The sequence below is a fragment of the Podarcis filfolensis genome (assembly GCF_964270895.1).
Source record: "Podarcis filfolensis genome assembly, chromosome: 1".
Taxonomy (NCBI): domain Eukaryota; kingdom Metazoa; phylum Chordata; class Lepidosauria; order Squamata; family Lacertidae; genus Podarcis; species Podarcis filfolensis.
In genome coordinates, this window is record NC_139604.1 from 8,192,776 (window position 1) to 8,214,167 (window position 21,392).

The following is a 21,392-nucleotide window of genomic DNA, read 5'->3' on the forward strand; positions in this document are numbered from 1 at the left end:
TGCACTCCTTCCTGACTACCCATCTCCACACACCGCGGTAATCTGCAAGGGATTCTCACACAGTGGAGTTGATGTTGCCAGACTTCATGTCACATGTCAAAGAGCAAGCCAGCAGTAAACCACACCATTCAAAGTTGGCTTTGCATGTACTTTGCATGCCCTCCACAATGTATGTTTACAATAGGTGTGCACAGTTGTACCTTGGATCCCGCACGCCTTGCGAGTTGAACGTTTTGGCTCCCAAATGTCGCAAACCCAGAAGTGAGTGTTCTGGTTTCCGAACGTTCTCTGGAACCCTGAGAGCCAGTTTGGTGTAGTGGTTAAGAGCAGTAGTCTCATAATCTGGGGAACCGGGTTCGCGTCTCCGCTCCTCCACATGCAGCTGCTGGGTGACCTTGGGCCAGTCACACTTCTTTGAAGTCTCTCAGCCCCACTCACCTCACAGAGTGTTTGTTGTGGGGGAGGAAGGGAAAGGAGAATGTTTGCCGCTTTGAGACTCCTTAAAGGGAGTGAAAGGCGGGATATCAAATCCAAACTCTTCTACTCTTCTTCCAAAAGTCCGACGTGGCTTCTGCGGCTTTTGAACGTTTTGGAAGCCGAATGGACTACCCGAACAGATTCCGTTTGACTTCCGAAATACTACTGTATTCTCTGTCTCCTGGATTTGGACCTTGTGTCTTTTGAAGAACAAAGGAAAGCCAAAATGTGAATTCTATGTTTCTTCTTTCTTCTTCTTTGGCGATCACTTGTAGCTGAGTAAGATTGTCTTCCATAAACACAGTTTTAACAATGAGTCCATAAGTGACTGTGGAGGTCAATTCTAGATCCACACGTCCTTCCACAGTGGGGACATGGGTTTCCGGGTGGGAGTTGATCATGGTGTGGATTTGCCAAGCATGCCTTCCTCTTAGCACATTTCTCCCTTGCGTCCTGAGTTCGAGTGTCTTCAAAGCCTTTGGTAAAGGCTGTTCTCCAATTGGAGCACTCGCAGGACAGTGTTTCCCAGTTGATGGTGTTTATACTACATTTTTAAAAGATTTGCCTTGAGAGAGTCTTTAAACCTCTTTTGTTGACCACCAGCATTACGCTTTCCATTTTTTAAGTTCGGAATAGAGTAGTTGCTTTGGAAGATGATAGTCAGGCATCTGCACAACATGACCAGTCCAACAAAGTTGATGTTGAAGAATCATTGCTTCAGCGATGATGTTCTTTGCTTCTTCCAGTAGCATTCTGTGTACCTCACTCAATGTATATACATTTTGCCTTTTGCTATGGTGCTTCTCTCCTCTCAATGTGTAATTTTTTAATTTTACAGCAGGTAAGATTCTTGAATTCCTTTTCTGCTGGATTTCAAATCTGCAAGAGCATATGCTCTTGAACCTTTGGATCAGATTTAGTGGAATGCTGGTGGGACACCCCATTCCACTAAAGGTAAAGGTACCCCTGACCATTAGTTCCAGTTGTGACTGACTCCGGGGTTGCGGCGCTCATCTCGCTTTATTGGCTGAGGGAGCCGGCATACAGCTTCTGGGTCATGTGGCCAGCATGACTAAGCTGCTTCTGGCGAACCAGAGCAGCACACGGAAACGCCATTTACCTTCCCGCCGGAGTGGTACCTATTTATCTACTTGCACTTTGATGTGCTAGGTTGGCAGGAGCAGGGACCGAGCAATGGGAGCTCACCCTGTTGCGGGGATTCGAACCGCCGACCTTCTGATCGGCAAGTCCTAGGCTCTGTGGTTTAACCCACAGCGCCACCCGCGTCCCATTTCACTAAAGGGGGAAGTAAATCCAAGAGTCTCTACATTCTTACTCTTGATATATGGTTATACTTGAATACTTTGTATGTTTCTTTTTCTGATTCCACCACACCTCTCCCGGGCCCTCTTCCTATTTCAGACATCAATCTCCACTAGGAGTTTGAACTGCAAAGACATATACCATACTTTTCAAGGAATACGACAGGCCCTGCCTACAGGCTTACAGTCTAATTAATGACACAAGATGGAGGAAAGGGGAAAGGGAAGGAGGGTCAGACAGGAACAGCTGGTGGTGGGGGCGCGTGAAGGAAGAGAGTTGTCTTAGGGAAGTGTATGCATTTGATAACAGAGGAGGAAGGCAAATGTCCGGTAGTAAAGATATCCTGGTCTTTGGTTTAATTAACAAATTGGTGCCAGTGGCGTGGAGGGCCCAGGAAGAGAAGGAAAATACAGAATAATGCAACCAGCCTCCTGAGAATTATGTACAGGAAGCTCAGACTGAAGATAAGCAGAAAAGAGGAAGCTGGTTGAAAAGAATTCTTCTCAGCTTTGCAGTTCCCCAAGCAGTGAGAAGTTCGAATGGAAGCACTGTTGGTTTGGGGTGTTTGGTTAATGAGAATAAAAGGAGAATTCCCTGGATGCCTAGATTCAGGTTTGGGGCAAGTACTTTTTGGTGAGAGTCCCAACAAAGATTTAAAATCACAAAACATGCAGCAAAGTGAAGCATGGAAATATAGACTGTTAGATCTTTAAAACACCCCCTTCTAAATTTCTTTCCAAATCTTTCCCTTAATTCCCTTGGTACTGAAAGAGACCAATGTTTGGTAAATTTTAATAATGGTTCACTTACAAAATCTCAAAGTCATATTCATGTGCTTTTCCATACAACAGCAAGAAAACATAGGCAGCAAAACTTACATTTCAAAATCGGTAAAGGTTTCTAAATGATTTGTATAGAAACACAAATATGACTTGCTAAAGCCACATGGTCTGGGCTTAGAGTGATCAGCCCAGACATCTTTTCTGGTCAGTGGAAGAAAGTGAACAAAGGCTTTTGACAAACATTTCTCCCAAACTGAGGGGTGTGCGACCTAGTTACATTTGGCAGAACTGCTTACTCTATGGTCGGATTAATCCATTTTGGATTACTTTCTATGGGAAAGTGTGCCTTAGTTTTGGAATGCTTTGGTTTTGGAATGGACTTCCAGAATGTATTAAGTTTGAGAACCAAGGTTCTACTGTACTTGCTTGTAATTTGGCAGGCTTTGCCTACTTTGAAGGGGCACATATGCCTGCAAATTTTATCTGCTTCTGTCAAAATGGGGTGGGGGAAGTTACAGCCGTTTTAAAATCTCTTAAGAGGAAAGAGGGACATTCTGAACTCTAATGAACCCCAAGCTGAATCAGGCAGCTTGCAGGCATGCTGTTTCCCAAAACACTGAACTTTGTGGCTGGTGCAGACCCCTGAACAGTAGTTAAGTAGGACATCGATGGAGAGCCATCAAGCATTCCTTCCTTCAAGGCCCCCCAGAGAGCAAGCTGGGCAGCCCTCCAGTCTGTGCCCCCAGGTTTCAGCTAATTCCAGCTAAAAGCTCTCGGCTCTCTCCCTAAGGACACAGGAGATAAACGAGGAGCTATTTTGAGGTGTGTCCCTGTAGTTTTAGGTTGTTCATGACTGGACAAATTGTGCTCTATAGTCTGTTCCTGCTTGATCAGAGGGTGTATAGTGGAATCCCTTCTAAAAATCATACCAATCTAGTGCTCGTTCTTTGATTTTAGTAGTGCAATCTAACACCTACGGCAACTGCACAACAAAGTTGGAATTGTTCAGGCTTCTGGTCTCCTCATAATTGCCACTAGAGGTTTGTGCCTCTCCAGCTGTAGCTGCAACTTTTTCAAGAAATTTGTATTTCTATGTTCGAGAACTGTTTCGAATAAAAACCAACATTAATCTAGATTGTAGAAACTCTTCTGTCCACTGACACACGCAGTTCAACTCGATCTGCCATGCCAAATAACTTTTTACAAAGTTCTGTGTCCATAGACTATAATTCAAACTAGTGTGCTCGGGATATAACAGGATAGGTAAACTCCATCGGTTTCCTTTTCCGGCTATTGGAACAAACTTTTTTCTTGGTGATCCCACTCTTGTCTTCTTCCAGGCCCCATGCATGTTGGCATTTTTCTTATAGCATGGGCCAAGGGCTCAGTCAGAACAGTATTCTAGAAGTTGCTCACCTTTCTACCAATGGCATCTTGTTATATTTAAAACATAGGGCATAAGACCAGTATATTGACATGGTGGGGGAAAAACAACAACCCAGCCTCTCAGAAGCTGCATGTTGGCTGAGTCATCTGGGTTCATCTATCAGCCTCTGCTCCTCTCCATCTCCTCAGTTCAATCCCACTTGTATTGTCCCTGCATTCTGGTATGAGAGAGCATCAGTCCACCTTCTGGTCTGCTTATATTACGCTCCCTCACCATGTGCCGTATTTTTCGCTCTATAGGATGCATTTCCCCCCTCCAAAAATGAAGGGGAAATGTGTGTGCGTCCTATGGAGCGAATGCAGGCTTTCGCTGAAGCCTGGAGAGCGAGAGGGGTCGGTGCGCACCGACCCCTCTCACTCTCCAGGCTTCAGGAAGCTATCCGCAAGCCTTGGGAGCTCAACGGGAGTGCCCGCTGGGCTCCCAAGGCTTGTGGATAGCAGCCTGCATCCCGAAGCCTGGGGCGCGCTGCGCAGCCGCCTTCCCGCTGTTCCCCGGCCTGGTCTTTGGGGCTGGTGGTGGGGGAAAGCAGCGCTCCCCCCCGCTAGCCCCAAAGAGCAGGTCAAAAGGAACCCAAAGCCTCCAGAACTCCCGCTGGGCTCCAGAGGCTTCGGGTGAACGCACCTTGACTTACAGGGGGAGAACAAGAAAAAAAAACCTTTTTCCTGTTCTCCCCCTCCTATGGTCTGGTGCATCCAATAGAGCGAAAAATACGGTAATTAAGGTGAGTTGGCAACGCATTATCTGCATAATGCCCAGGGAGATATATTGCTTATCTCTTACTGAGTTTGCAAGTCCTGGGTCATACCATTTCAGACTGAATGTCTCACTAGATCCTTCTGTTTCTGGCTGCACAAGAGAGATTTTCCCAGCCAAAACTTTGTGCACCATCACGTGTGAAAATGGCACGAGTGCCCACCGTGCAACAATTACACGGTGCACTGATTTGCTGTCATTTTTTTTTGGCTGGGATTCTTAACACAACCCTTAGCTTGCTGCTGAAGCGAAGGCAATTTTCAAGGATTCTCTCTTTCCTTAGCATCCACCGTGCAGATTGTTCAAGGGGACACTTTGACCCCTGTGCAGGGGACAGGAACTTTTCTTCTCTCAAAGTCCTTGTTAACTTATCTCAGCATCCAAGCTTCTGTGTTTGTGTGTAGCGGCAGCATGGAGTACAGCAGATTTAAGAGCAGCTTAAAAAGAAAAAAAGCACAGTCACCAGGTTCTTTGTGCTTAAAAGACTTCTTTTGTTTCCTGTTCTCTTGATTCATCTGTTTATATCATTAGCAGGGGTGGGAGGGGGGAGAGAAGGGGAATTAAAGCATTAGAGCTTTATCTACCTATGTAGATTTAGCTAAAAGTGCAACACACTTGACAGAAATCCCCTTCAAAATTGCTGTCTACACGGATTATCATTTAATATGTGCTAAAACCAACTTAATGTTGCCTGTGCCTTGGGTATAAATGTCAAACTCTGCATATATATGTCCTGGATTTTCTTGAGCACTGAATATGTTTTAATGAATCCAGTCACAACCTTGATAGATTTGAAGACCTTCTCATGTTCCAGGGTTGAGGTTTCGCCATCCTTCAGTTTGTTCGCTGAATATCATAAAGGAAGAAAGGCTTTATTTAGTGTTCGAATAATCTCTTTACTGACTGCTACAGAGGATTCCATTTTCTTTTCTGTTTCTTTGAGGTGCTTTTGCCAGGCCGCAACATCTCAAATAGTGGCTCTAACTGTTCAAAGATGTGGACCTGTATTATATATTCCTTTGACATCTGTCTTGACTGCTTCTCTTTAGTGTGAAATCTGTCCCCTTTCCCCCCCTGCATCTACTTTTAAAACATCCACAACCTCGCTTGGTGGTTTTACTGATTACAAACCACAGAGCAGAAGCTTACAAGACCAGAAGGGAAGTAATCTATATGTAACTGAGACTACATGAGGGATTTGGGCAGATAAAAAGCAGTCCCAGGCTGGACGATGCCAGACCACATCTAAACTCCTGTAAAAAGTGACAGAGGCTTAGGGTAAGAGAGCTAAACTTGGCAGCCACTCATGTTAGAATGCAATGTCTCTGTCACATGATTAAGCCCATTCCATATTTCTGAAGAGTGAAGTGGCGTTTTGGAAACGATGCGTGGTATTTTATGCAGAAGGAAAATGTATCTTCTGAACACTGAAAACAGTGACAAGCTCTTGTGCATTTCTGTCACCCTTTTTCTCTTTGCCTGATTACCCTCCCAACCCACTGAACTCCTATTGCACATTAAAGGTAAAGGGACCCCTGACCATTAGGTCCAGTCGTGACCGACTGTGGGGTTGTGGCGCTCATCTCACTTTATTGGCCGAGGGAGCCGGTGTACAGCTTCCGGGTCATGTGGCCAGCAATGACTAAGCCGCTTCTGGCGAACCAGAGTAGCGCACGGAAACGCCATTTACCTTCCCACCGGAGTGGTACCTATTTATCTACTTGCACTTTGAGGTGCTTTCAAACTGCTAGGTTGGCAGGAGCAGGGACCGAGCAATGGGAGCTCTCCCCGTCGCGGGGATTCAAACCGCGACCTTTTGATTGGCAAGTCCTAGGCTCTGTGGTTTAATTCACAGTGCCACCCGTGTCCCTATTGCACATTGCTTGCTGCTTATTCTGCAACTCTGATATCTGTAAATTGACCATGATTTCACTTTTGTAAAAAACAAAACCCCTCCAATACTTAAAAACCTCTCTTTCCCCAATTTATCTGGTTGTCCTTAAAGAACAGAAGCAACTCAAACATATTCTGCAACATTTACTGTTACATACGGTCAGTGCTCCCCCCCCTAAAAAAAATGTTTAGGGGTACTCTCATTTTCCTACTCTTATTGAAATACTGCCCCTCAATGAGGCCAAATTTAAGATTCACAGAATGTTTAGGGGTATGTGTACCCCCAGAAAAAAGCACTGCATATGGTGCTCTGTTTTCCGTCCAACCTGCAATATTATGGGTCAGCCCAAGTAACATATTTGTAAAGGTAAAGGTAAAGGGACCCCTGACCATTAGGTCCAGTCGTGGCCGACTCTGGGGTTGCGGTGCTCATCTTGCTTTATTGGCCGAGGGAGCCGGCGTACAGCTTCCGGGTCATGTGGCCAGCATGACTAAGCTGCTTCTGACGAACCAGAGCAGCACACGGAAACACCATTTACCTTCCCACTGGAGTGGTACCTATTTATCTACTTGCACTTTGATGTGCTTTCAAACTTCTAGGTTGGCAGGAGCAGGGACAGAGCAATGGGAGCTCACTCCATCGCGGGGATTCGAACCACCGACCTTCTGATCGGCAAGTCCTAGGCTCTGTGGTTTAACCCACAGCGCCACCGGCGTCCCTTAACATATTTGTACATTTGGGCTAATGGTGCCATAGCAATTAATGTCCTGTGCTTAAGCCATTGTCCTACTTAAGCCATTTCTTGCACTTGTTTCTAGGAGGCTGGTGTTCAGAGATACAGTGCCTATAATGCAGAAGTACCGGGTAGCTGTTTGCCCAACTCCACAGAGGATAGTCATCTGTTCCAAGCCTGGATTGAAGAACCATCCTGGAACAGGGAAAGTTGCTCATCAGGTTAGTCTTCTGCCCTATGCTGAGATGTACTGTATGCCTATTTAAAAGGTAGCAATTAATTTAAATGGTAGCGATTGGAGAGCCAGTGTGGTGTAGTGGTTAAGAGCAGTGGACTCGTAATCTGGTGAACCGGGTTCGCTTCCCCGCTCCTCCACATGCAGCTGCTGGGTAACCTTGGGCTAGTCACACTTCTCTGAAGTCTCTCAGCCTCACTCACCTCACAGAGTGTTTGTTGTGGGGGAGGAAGGGAAAAGAGATTGTTAGCCACTTTGAGATGCCTTAGGGTAGTGATAAAGCGGGATATCAAATCCAAACTCTTCTTCTTCCTAAATTGGTGTTTATACATATACCAGGAACAGGGACAAGAAAATCCCTATAAATAAGGCACCACTGGCTTCAGTTGAATCTAGTTCCAAGTAGATTTAGATTTGCTTGGTATCTGTTTGTGACATTCACAAAAGCAGTTTTGAGCAGCTTCGTTAACGTGTGACAACGTTGGATTTGGGGACCCCGATTTGCCGTCTCAGTTACTTGGTTTGGGGTGGTGGTGGTGGCAAGAAACTCAGCGTTCGCGGCACAAAAATGGTACTAAACTTTGGCATCAGGTTTTTATTTTGGGGGGGAGATCTGGAATTTCGGGGTCACACTTTAATGAAGCTGTTTTGAGCTAATCCTGCTGCTGGATGAATGCAGCCTGGAGGTTTGTGGTGTGCAAAACAATGGCAAAAAGGAAACTAGCCATTGTCGCAACTGCCTGCATCCCCCCCCATTATGTTTCTTCTCAAAGAGCGTCTCTGTTGAGGGCTGACCACAGTTGATGGGGAATCAAAAGATCACACAAAAAGAGCCCTTGGCAGTTGTTCTTAAAGCCTTTATTTTAATGCAAAATAAAACTGTTCAGCATTTATATTGTGATATGTAACCAAAAAAAAAAAAAAGTGAAACAGTGGTACCAGATGATCTCTTAACCCCCCCCCCAATATATTTCCCAAACTTTTAAACAATTTTAAAAAAGCACGCACACACACAAATATAGGCGCATATGCGCAACAACAAGAAAGAATAGAAAAGGACAGCGGTGTGCAAATGAGCAATTCCCATTACCGTTCGTGGGATTGCGCCAGAAATAGTCTGAAATTGATGTCTTGTGAATGAAGGCTTAAAAATACGTATGTATAAGAAAAAGGTTCTGGTTTCTGCACTGAGAGGCAAACGTCTCTCAAGTAAGTGCACAGATGGCTAGAATGCTCTTGCAAAAAGTTATACGCGAGAGCCTGATCTGGGAAAGCTGTCCGTGCATCTTAGCTCCCACAAGGGAGAGGATATGTTCACCCCAGAACACATCTACCATGGAACGTCTAGTGTTTTTAAAAAGGCAGAAAGGAAGGAGGTAGCGTTTCAACAGTATACAAAGATCAGGCAGCACGTGAAGCTTGATATCTGGCTAAGGGTAGCACTTGGAATGTTGGGGTTTTGAAGAAAATCTGGAAAGCTGACTTTCCAGGGCCTCTCCTTGTTTTTTGGACTACTCGCCCTTTTCAGTTGCTGCAGTCAGAGTTGATCCTCCATCCCACGAGCTAATAATGTCAACAGATGGTTCTGTTGGGTGTCTGCACGGAGCACCCAGTCACTCAACAGTTAACGCGTCAAATCTAGTTTTCGTAACAAAAATAAAATTAAATTAAAAAATGCAACAGGAATTTGCTCCAAAGTACACTGATGTTTCCAGTAAGTTCAGCGGGCTTTCAGCCAGGCTTCTGTTCCAAATGCAATACCTAAGCGAGCTCAGCACTCGGGGAATAAATGTACAAAGCTGTATCTAGCCGTTTTGACTGCTTGCTCTGAAACCAGTGTTATGCAGCCCCCATCCCTTGTGCTGTCCTTACGATTTCCCTGCTGGCATGCGCAAAACCTTTGCCCCTCTTCGCAAGGGAGCCCTGTCCTTTGAAGAGCCAGCCTTTGAAGAAAGCAGATCACACAGCTGGCTAGCAACTGCAATGTGCTCCTTCTTAGCCCTTTGGGGGGTTAAGGTGGGAAGGTATAGATGGCTTGTGCAGCTCATATTTGTGCCTTATGATAGGACACGTTCTCCCTACCTCTTGTCAGGATACGGGCATGAATCTGGTCATCCACCCATATTTGTTGGCCTGATCTTCATCTCTAAAGCAAGGGGAAATTGGGACTGCGGTCGGAGGCACCTGTCTTCTTCACAGGGTGGGCCAACACGGCAAACCTAATCAACAAGCGCACTGATGCCCATTTTCGAACTTGCGTGTGAAAATGCATCCCACAGGGGCAGATCAGAGCCACCCAAATTCACTTGCGATGGCTTCTGTCGGATTGGCACGTTATCACGGACATTTAGCACACGAGGCCTTTGTGAATAGCAAAGAACCCCCTCAGATCCATTAATATTCGCAACCATACGGGCGCATGCGAGAAAAGAGCAACTTGTTTTCTTAATGGCTCGTGTGGAATTGTTTTGCGTGCAAGTGATATATATTTTGATCCACCAGCTACAGCACCTTGTGATATGTGTGTGTGTGCGACACATTTGTCTGCAATATGGTGCCGATAGTTTGTTTTGCGTTATTCCAGAGAAGCAGGATATATATACATATACATGCGTGTGTGCACACACCCACACCCACACTCTTCTGTGAGTCACTTAAATCAGCCAACTGCTCTCCCTCCCCATTAGAAACATGGGGGCATTTCAGACTGATGGGGATGCCATTCAGTTTCCTTTGCTCCTGTCCCCCCCAAACCAGGCCAGGAGTTTTTGCTCCTTTCAGCAAAGCACGAAGCATCTATATAGTACTGCATCTATATTTTTTTAACCAAAAGGAGGAAAAGTCTCCTATGGCTTTGAAATCAGAAGCATAGTTGAATACCCCATTGGCTAAGATTAACAGCTGAGAAGGGTCGTCTCTTGACCTGCCTTGTCCTACCAAATGGAGCCGCTGCAGTCAATGGGAGTTTTAGAAGGGTGTTTCGTGTTACATGGAAAACAACTGAGCACGAGCTTCAAAGGCCATAAATAATCCAGACAGGCTCTTTCCATTCAATTTGGATTTATCCCTAGCTCCTGAAATGCTGTCAGTTATCTCTGTGAATGGGAGCGAAATGGCACCAGAAAGGGGTCAGGAGGCAGGTGATTTATAAGGCAGGAGCTTATCTTCCAAAGCTCCCCTTAATTGTGATCAGGCTAGAGATAAAGCCACTGTCATCAACATTAGTTTCTTCTATTGGAGGATCCAACGTATCGTAGGTTATATTTGTACAAAGTGCATTTTAAAATGTTCACCTCACTCCTAGCGGCCTTTCTGCACTCCTTGAACATCTGCCTATCTTCATCTGTCTTACATATGGTCTATTTACAGAAATCTTTGAGGGGGAAGCACTTGTACTACACCCCAAAGGGGAAGGAATGGGGTTGTTGTTTGAGAGTGGCCTTCTCAGTATCAGTCTTGCTTCAGATCCAAAGTTGAAGCTTATCTCCATTAAATGATTGCCTGCATACACCTGAGACAAAGGCCCACCTCCATACTCTTCAAAAGAGTTCACAAGGCAAGGGATAAAGCTGAAGAATTTCATCACAGAGAATTCCCCCACAGGCTGGGGGGTCGGGTCATATTGTTCGGGAGCCACCAGGCACTCCAAGTGACCTAAAAAACGTCACACATTTGGGGTAACTTCCACTGTTGCAGGTGAAGCTGTAAATACCAGCAAAATGGCTGGCACAGACTACAGGGCCACAGAAGACAGAAAGCAATCTCTTTTTTCATAATGAACTTCACCAAGTGTTTACTCAAACTTGGGTGCCCAGCTGTTGTTGGTCTACAGCTTCCATCATCCCTAGCTAGCAGGACCTGCCGTCAGGGATGAAGGGAATTGTAGTCCAACAACAGTTGGGGACCCAAGTTTGAGAAACAAGGAAGAGTTTTGTCCTCCCTCCACCAAACCAGGACGGAAGAATGTAAGTAACATTTTAACATGATTGATCTAGTTTGGATGACCAGTGATCACAACAGGCCATTATTTCCTGTCTTCTGTGTGGTATCTTACCTTGGTTCAGATATGAAACAAAATATTCAAGAGGAACTTAGGCTTAGCAAGGAGTAAACAATTCGACGTTCACACTCTACTTAAGCCTGCAAATGTTAAGGAAGACATGACTGCACTTACCGGGAGGGACTTAACTGCCCATTTAAAAGTGGACTGGACAAAATTTAAGGGTATTTTATGCAGATACATTTCCCAAAAATATCAGCCTCCCAGCTTACTTATTCACAGCCACTTGAAATTCATCTGGTGGAAATAGATATTGGCCTTTTACATGGCTATAATATGTATTTGCCATTTTAGGAACAAGCAGTCTGAGAATAATTACAGGGAAAAGTCACTCCCTGGTGACGATTTCTTGTTGGAATTAATGGTAGAAACACAACTGTCCTCGCAAAACTGTTTCCTGCTGCCTAGAGAGTAAATGACCTAGAGAAGGCTATGAGACACACAACCTTGGATCCCAACACTACTATTTGTTACTCAGGGACTTTGAATCTGAGGCTGTTAGGTTTGGGTTTTGTTCCTTTTCATATTAAACAAACAAACAAAAAATCAATTACTTATATGAATATTAATACTTGGGACAACAATGTTAGGCCAGTGGGTTCAATGCGACACCATAGAACCTTTCATGGGCAATGGAGGAGCTCGTCCTTTCAAACGCAGCAACACAAATTTGTGTGTGTGACAGATTCACTAAGCGCCAAGTCTCCAGGGGCCAGCGGGTATAATGAAGCCATTTCAGAAAGGGTAAATGATAAATGGCTGTGCCTGGTAGATGACCCCTCTGTGCAATATATAATAATTATGAGGCGACCTGTGTAATGAATCCTGTTAATTTGCTGCATACCAAAAGGAAACCAACAGCTCCTTCTGTGGCCAGGCTCCAAGGTCTTTTCCTTGAAAGGAAAAAGGCTATGGAATAAATAGCCTTGAAAGCCATCCAAAGGAAAGGATGATTTTTTTTGATTTTTTTTAAAAAGGGTTTTTTTTTAAAAAAAAATTGATGCTGGAGCTGCTCAGAATTCCTAGCTCATCAAAGTTTCAGAGGCAAGTAAAAATAAACAGAACCGAAAAGACCCTCCACGTCCCCCGCAGTCAATAACCTGCAAACAGGACCACCTCCCTCAGAAATGTAAGCTAGAGGAACACCAGGGACCACCTGAGCTCCCTCCCTTCACTGTTGGAACATGATTGGAAGTCATTAAAACACTATTCTTATCCTGTATCTCTGATCCTCTGGTGTGTTTTTGTCTTCTCTCTTAAAATGACCATCTGATAATCCACCATTTTAAAACAGAAGGAGCCCTGGGTGCTGTAGCCCTGCAGAATTTCTGCCAGGCAACAGGGGCCCTGGTATCCCCTGACCTTCCTTCCTGGGGCGGGATCTGAAGAAGAAAAGCCTTCACAGGAGACACTTTGAAGTTTAAAGCCAACGCAAGGATAGCCGGGTGCTGTGCCTGTCTGGCCAGCAACTGTTTGTACAGGAGGGGCAGACTCCCGCTATCCCTCCTGCAAAATTAGGTGTTCGTCTCTGAGTTGGCAACTGGGGAGAGCAAATAAGATTCTCCAAAGGATCTCCATGTGACAAAGTGAGCAACTGAAGAGGGGGACAGAAAAACTGAATATCTGAAGGGGCAATTAAAAAATATGACCGGGATGAGAGCAAAACAGTATTTCCCTATGACAACAGAGAGAAATGTCAGGTCACACCGAGAGCCCATCTCCACTCTTAAAAAAATTCTCCAATCAGAGGTCATAGAAAAGAAGGGTCTGCCATACTGGGGGCACACACAGTGGCACCCATGGAATACTCTTTCTGAAACAATGTCCAAAATAGTTCCCTGCAATGTGGGCATCTAGCATGTGTTTGTGTAGTTTGTTGCAAACAGCCCTGAGTGGCACTTTTAAGGCGTGCTTAGAATAAATTCTGCTTACTCTTCGCCTGCCGCCTTCTACGTTTGAGGAAGCGTTAAAACACACACTCCGATACACTGGTGGTACCCAAAAGTCACTGTACCGCTTTTTGCGAGCTTGCAGTTACGTTCACGAACATGTCCTGGGTGCAAACTGGACAGGCTCAAACGACATCTCTCCCCTGGGGTAGGCAAGATCAGTGGTAACGGCTGCAAGGTGAGATATCGACAGGAGTCCGGCTTTAGGCTATACGGCCGCAGTCATGGAGTCCTTCTGCCTAGGATCTTGATGCCTGTATTGGTACTGATCTGGGCCGGCTCGGCGATGAGCGAGTCTGCCCATTTCATGATAAGGCAGCCCCCTGTGGCCTTGAGGCGGGGAGGGTGGCACATCTTGGCGGAGGGGTCCTTTGTGCTGGCCTACTGGTTGTTGTGGGAGACCACACTGAGGATACCATATCTCTGTTGCCCTTGGGCCATCTTGTGGGAGAGCATAGCTCCCTTTGGAGGGGTGTACTGGTGGGTGGCCAGCTTGATAGTAAGGAAGATCTCTGTCTTTATACATCACCCGTTGTCCTGCTATATACTCCATGGGTTCTATGGGTCCATGCCTGGGAGGGAAAGAAAAGAAGAGAGCTGTAAATAGAAAGCCCCACGTCGCTTCCATTTGAAGTTCCCCATTTGTTTGGGACAAGAAAAGCCACCAAGCTCTAGTGACTGGCCAACGTGAGTCAAGACAGAATAAAGACTTCCTGGCAGATGCATGCTGCTAGATTGGTAAAACACACGCCGGAAGCTGGCGCAAAGGTCCAGCGCACATCGCAGCTCCTTTAGAAAAAGGCACCACTGGAATCCTCCGCCTCACAATGCGAGCTCCTCACGACCCTCTTGCAGTAATGGAAAACAAAGAGCCCTTTCAATGATGTGCGCCGGACTGTGTCTTATCTAGCCTGAGGATAAACAGATGAGTTGGGTCTGCATCCTGGTGAGCCCCACAAGGCTCACGAACACCAATATTCACACCTCAAAGCTGTTTCGCCAATTTTCTTGTCTCAGACATGTCAGTCCATAAAAACTCTCCAAGCCTCGCAGTTGGAAAGCCTGGAACTCCCAGAAGAAAACAGTACGGATATGAGGATATTGTATCTGCATTTAGCGGGCTAGCTGCCAACACCGTTTCAGTGGAAAAGAGCACACTCAAACACACATGGGCGTGAGTAGGAGGGCCTAACTCTGCAACGTGTCTGCATCAATAAGGATTTGACAAGCTCTGGTGCATGTGAAAAGCAACATGTGTGACCATGTAATGCCAATTATGGAGTAATTTCTGTAGTTTTCTCTGTCTTAATTCCAGGATTTACATTAATGAGGGGATTCTCCCTAATAAGGGTAAAGCCGGGATAAGTGTTACATGGAATAAATAACTGTTTTATGTAGATGTCAACCCAGAAGCCACACATACACACACACAAAAAAAACCTCTGTGTGATTAGAGATTGTTCTCTTCAAGGCTAAAATATTTCTTCAGCTACAGAAAGAATGCTGACTAGTTCTGAAGAGAACTGTTGACGGCAACATTTTTTCAAATGCAAAAATAGATACCATACTTTCTGGAGTGTGTTGGTTTTTGCAGACCAGACAGCCCCCTGCAATGCAGTGCTGAATATCCCCCCCACACACATATACGCTTTCTTTTTTGGACCTGCAGTGATTTGGCTTCTATTTTTTTAATGTGTCATTTAAAACAAAACAAAAGCAAATGCTGAATCTCTGCAATCACAGCCCTTCTCCTCTCCCCCATAAATCTGGCCCAGCTTCCCAGAAAAACGTGGGGAACCTTGGAACAAGCCAAGCTTATCTTCCACCTTAAGCAATCTCGGCACATGGAAACTCCGATATACGGATGCCAGTTACAAGCAGATTGGAGGCAGCCTCCAATAGGAAGGAGGAGAGGCAAGACTCTAGCCAGGGAGATATTTTTGGTCATTGTTGTTCAGGCCAATTGTGGAAAAACTTGTATCTTCTGAAATGCCGCACAAGATATAACACACACAACCGGGAAGCAGAGCTCAGACAGCGACAGATCCCTGGACCGACCTTGCTCCTTCTGCATTTATGGAAGATCATCAAAAACAAAACAGAAAAACCCAGAGGAACCCAAGGTGTAGCATATGACCATTTAAAATCATATTAAAGGTAACGGTAAAAGGACCTCTGTCCATTAGGTCCAGTCGCGGACGACTCTGGGGTTGCGGCGCTAATCTCGCTTTACTGGCCGAGGGAGCCGGTGTTTGTCCGCAGACGGCTTCTGGGTCATGTGGCCAGCATGACTAAGCCGCTTCTGGTGAACCAGAGCAGCACACGGAAACACCGTTTACCTTCCCGCCAGAGTGGTACCTATTTATCTACTTGCACTTTGTGCTTTTGCACTGCTAGGTTGGCAGGAGCTGGGACTGAACAACGGGAGCTCACCCCATCGCGGGGATTTGAACCACCGACCTTCTGATCGGCAAGTCCTAGGCTCTGTGGGCACCACTCACGTCCCTTTAACATCATATTAGCATCAAGTAAAATTGGTAAGAGTGAGCAATAAAGATTTACACAACGGCAACCTAAATCCACAAAAGGAAAGGAAAAGCCAGCAGATTCAAGAGGTGTGGGGAATTTAAAAAGTTTTCACCTAGAAAGAATCTAAGAAGAGTCTTGCTTGATCAGACAGTTGGTGAAACTTTTTTCTTTTCCTTTCATCATTGTGCCATACAACCTGAGCCCTTGTGGAGAAGAGTCTTACTCCCTCAGCCTTCACTCTTCTGAAAATTCAATCCCACCCCAATTTCAATTCCTGCAGGTAACACTTATGTTTTCTAATAGGAGAGCAGCAGCAAATACCAGCCCAGGAAGCAAGAAGCCACAGCAAATCACCACCAGGATATATATGCACCCAGAAGAAGACATTTGCTGTGGACACACATGGCCATTTTACAGATACTGATAAAATGTTTTGAGAGTACCGGTGTAAACGGAAAGAAAAGAAGTGTGAAATGTTGCTGATTTCGCTGATTCATCTCCAGCTCATTTTAACTTGGTTACATTTAACTGAGAAAGGACAGTTGTGCTTCCAGTTTGTGAAATGAGACATAATGGAAAATTAAGAGCTCATATATGTGAACTGGTATCACTTGGGTACCACAAGTATTATACATCTCCTGTTCCTAGTGATTTGCTTCTCTAAATGCTGCAGAGACTGCAGTGGGGAATTTGAGTCCTTTACCCATCAGGAATAGTGCTTGGACTAATCCAGTTTTCAGTCATCTTCATTAGGCGCTGGCCATTGACATCTGAGTAGCACAAATTTTACCAGTGAGGGGAAAAAACCACATGACAGCAAGGCAGAAAACAAAACACCGCAGACTCACGATTTGATGCAATTCAGCTCGTGGTACTATCTACTTCCACCTCACAGGCCTGCTGGTATCAAAGCACAGCAGGCAAAGCCAATGTACTGTTGCTGCTCTTTCTTTTGCAGTTCCAGCAGCAGACTACAGTGAGGAATAAGGCTGAACATTCACCCACTCACCCCTGCAAACTCCTGGCTCAGGTTTAGTCATCACTAAAGTGACAGCTTTTGCTTGACAGATCTGAGTCTGGTCACCCGACAGAGCCAGAGATGCTGTAAATAAGAATGGATGTGTGTCCCTGTGCCTATGGAGGGCAAAGTCTCAAAATAGTATCAATTGGTTGGAGCAGAGAACGGTCCGCCTGGCATTCAGAATATCAGGGGAAAGCACATCATCCTATTATTTAACACCTCAGTGGTTTTATTCATAAACTGTCAAGGAGGAATGAGATGGGCTCCTTCGCCAGTGAAGCAAATGTGCTCTCGGGCCAAAACGAATCCTTCCTATTGTCTCTCAAGGAAGCCCATAAGAGGGACTTTGCAAAGGAGCTCAGTCACCAAAGACTAAATAGAGAGCTCGGATGATTACGATTACAGCCATGCCAGTCATTGACATTTTTCATAACCCCATGGAATGACAAAGAAACAAAGCTCAAGATAAGCAGGGCCGGCTCACTTATGAGGCAATACGGGGTGAGTGCCTCAGGTGGCAGGATCCACAGAGGCAGCGGTAGCAGGGAAGCTGTGGCACACGCCTTGGGAGCCTGCATCTGCTGCTTCCTTGGCAGCCACCCCACAAATACAGCCTCAACAGTAGACTCTCGGTCCTGGTGAGGAGACACCATTTTGTGGTTTGCCTCAGGTGCCAAAATGTATTGGGTCAGCCTTGATGATGAGACTGCTTCGTATTTGTTTGTGGGTGTGGAGGCACAAGCTCACTGGTTAGCCCTTTCTCCTGTTACTCTACCAACAGCAAGCTTTGTTTGAAACTGTTCTGCCACGTAATACTCAAAATTTCCCTGATGCAGAGCATGTGGAAAGTTTGGAGGCGTCGCTCCTGACAGCTGTAAGTGGTCCACCACTCACTTCCCAAAAGCAGCATGCTCAACATGCAAGCCTCGTAGGCCTTCATCTTCGTAGTGGACATTAGCATCTCATTCTCTTTTACTGTTTTGGAGAGGTTTTGTAGCCATTGCCGTAGCTGCCTTGCTAATCCTCTCGGCCAGCTCAGCATCGATGCGTGGAACCGAGATGAGTGGAACCCAGTGACACAAACCACCCCAAGTGTGTGATCACCATTGTTGATGGTGGACATCACCCTAAGACCTGCAAAGGCAACTTGGATTTCCCTTTTTCCTCTTTGCATGCCCAATCAAGGCACATGGCATCACCATCACCCCTCCAAGTCCTGCAGGGATGATAGCATCAGTTGGAAGGAACCCCAGGGGCCATCTAATTCAACCCCCTGCAATGCAGGAATCTCAGCTAAACATCCATGACAGATGGCCATCCAACCTCTGCTTAGGAACCTCCAAGGAAGGAGAGTCCACCACCTTTGTTCCACTGTCCAACAGCTCTTACTGTCGGAAAAAGCTCTTACTGTCAAGGCCATACAGTCAGGGTTCCAGAGTCAACATGACTCAAGGGCATCCTGATCAAATTTGCAGATGACACCAAACTCGGAGGGGTGGCTAACACCCCAGAGGACAGGATCACACTTCAAAACGACCTTGACAATTAGAGAACTGGGCCAAAACAAACAAGATGAATTTTAACAGGGAGAAATGTAAAGTATTGCACTTGGGCAAAAAAAATGAGAGGCACAAATACAAGATGGGTGACACCTGGCTTGAGAGCAGTACATGTGAAAAGGATCTAGGAGTCTTGGTTGACCACAAACTTGACATGAGCCAACAGTGTGACGCGGCAGCTAAAAAAGCCAATGCAATTCTGGGCTGCATCAATAGGAGTATAGCATCTAGATCAAGGGAAGTAATAGTGCCACTGTATTCTGCTCTGGTCAGACCTCACCTGGAGTACTGTGTCCAGTTCTGGGCACCACAGTTCAAGAAGGACACTGACAAACTGGAACGTGTCCAGAGGAGGGCAACCAAAATGGTCAAAGGCCTGGAAACGATGCCTTATGAGGAACGGCTAAGGGAGCTGGGCATGTTTAGCCTGGAGAAGAGGAGGTTAAGGGGTGATATGATAGCCATGTTCAAATATATAAAAGGATGTCACATAGAGGAGGGAGAAAGGTTGTTTTCTGCTGCTCCAGAGAAGCGGACACGGAGCAATGGATCCAAACTACAAGAAAGAAGATTCCACCTAAACATTAGGAAGAACTTCCTGACAGTAAGAGCTGTTCGACAGTGGAATTTGCTGCCAAGGAGTGTGGTGGAGTCTCCTTCTTTGGAGGTCTTTAAGCAGAGGCTTGACAACCATATGTCAGGAGTGCTCTGATGGTGTTTCCTGCTTGGCAGGGGGTTGGACTCGATGGCCCTTGTGGTCTCTTCCAACTCTATGATTCTATGATTCTATGATTCTATGATTCTATGATAACACCAAAATTAAGGCAGGCCTGGGTGACAAGGGCTTTGCCTTTTTAGCAACCTCAAATAGCCCCCGGCTCATTTCTGTCGAAGCTCATTTCTGTCGAAGCTGCACCAACGTGACATGCAATACCATAGTTTGTGGTGACCTGTTCCTGAAATGGCCACAAAGACCCTCTTGCCCCAAAGCCCTATGAGCCCAGCAGCCGAACAGAAAAAGCGCATAAAACCGATTTAGTAATAATGGCACACCCGGATGGTTTCCCAGCAGTGGTTGGTGCTCTTGTGTCACCCATTTTTGTGGGCAAAAGTCTAAACTTCAGCAGCAGCTCAACTCTTATCAAATAAATGCATAGAATGAATACCCTCCTCTCTGGGACTGGCCACTAGTTTCTCTGGAAGGGGAATGTTGTGGGCTGATGGCTACAGATCTCTAGACTGGAAGGGACACATGGAAGAAGAGAAAATTGAGATGATTCACAGCTTCCCTGCTCCACGTGGGGCTGCCTTCAAGGGTGCTTCCAGATGTGGATATAATATTGTGGGTCATTCAGTTACCACAAAGGGGTCATTGGCAACAGTGGTTTAAAATTTTTATCAAATTGGGGGCAAAGTATTTCCATCACACTATGAGAAGCACATGTTGCTTCAAAGTGCAGAAACTGTTTTGGTTTGGGGGTGGGAGGAGTTACTTACTGTTTTGGCTTGCAATCCCAAGGAGCAAATCCTAGTGAACTCTGCAATATCTCACAGTAAATATGCCTAAGATTGTGCTCTAGTCCCTGACCCAGAATATCCTTAGGGCTGCCATATTTCAAAAAGTAAACACCAGGACACCCCAGAAGTTGTTGAGCTTTTTAAAGGAAATTCCCCGTCAATTCCGACTTCAAAATTTTAGTGATGTATGGCAACCCTAATCTAGATGCAGCAAGCATCTGCAGATAAGAAAGTTAACTTCCCCTCTTCCATTAATCTCTTAGAAAAACACTTATCTGGTAAAAAGCCAACATGAGCATTGACTGAACCTGTCTGGAGCCTCCCACCAAAATATATATTTAGCAGCAATAACTCCAGATATTAGACTGAGAATGAGCTTTGGGCTCTCTTGGTCCCACCTCCTTTTCCTACCAAGCCTTAAATCAATACTTAGGAGGTTTGTTAGACCATAGTTTCTCACATCTGAAATGGGAAGCTTTGGTTTAATCAGACTATAAAACTATAAAACCAGACTATAAAACCAGATTGACCCATTTGAAATGTGGGTTTTGTAACTGGCCCTGGTGGGGCAAGCAGTGATAGTAGCTGTCTCAACAAAGTGTTTACACAAAACCAATGAAATACCGTGAAAATTCCTGAAACGAGAAGTAATCGACTAGAAATATTATCTTATAAAAGTAAAGGTAAAGGGACCCCTGACCATTAGGTCCAGTCATGACCGACTCTGGGGTTGTGGCGCTCATCTCGCTTTATTGGCCAAGGGAGCCGGCGTACAGCTTCCGGGTCATGTGGCCAGCATGACTAAGCCGCTTCTGGCGAACCAGAGCAGTGCACGGAAATGCTGTTTACCTTCCCGCAGGAGCGGTACCTATTTATCTACTTGCACTTTGACGTGCTTTCGAACTGCTAGGTTGGCAGGAGCAGGGACCGAACAACGGGAGCTCAGCCCGTCGCGGGGATTTGAACTGCCGACGTTCTGCTGACCTGCGCTGCTCTATCTTAATTCTATCTTATAGAATTAAACTAAATAACAAAAATCAAAAAGTTTAAGGAAAAAATTAGAAAAACCTAGAATTGAACAAAGCCTTAACGGGATGCTGGCTACAAACCTC

At 45.6% G+C, this 21,392-nt stretch overlaps 1 protein-coding gene across 2 annotated transcripts in view; it reads right to left on the reverse strand.

Annotated features, from left to right (window-relative positions):
* Positions 1–8,483: 8,483 nt before the first annotated feature.
* Positions 8,484–21,392, reverse strand: part of PARD3B (par-3 family cell polarity regulator beta) — a 624,466-nt gene continuing 611,557 nt past the window's right edge. For both annotated transcript variants that reach the window (XM_083626664.1, XM_083626663.1), the window contains one exon: positions 8,484–14,225. In XM_083626664.1, coding sequence (XP_083482790.1) covers positions 13,862–14,225 — 364 coding nt within the window. In that variant the 3' untranslated portion in view covers positions 8,484–13,861. The remainder of the gene's footprint in view (positions 14,226–21,392) is intronic.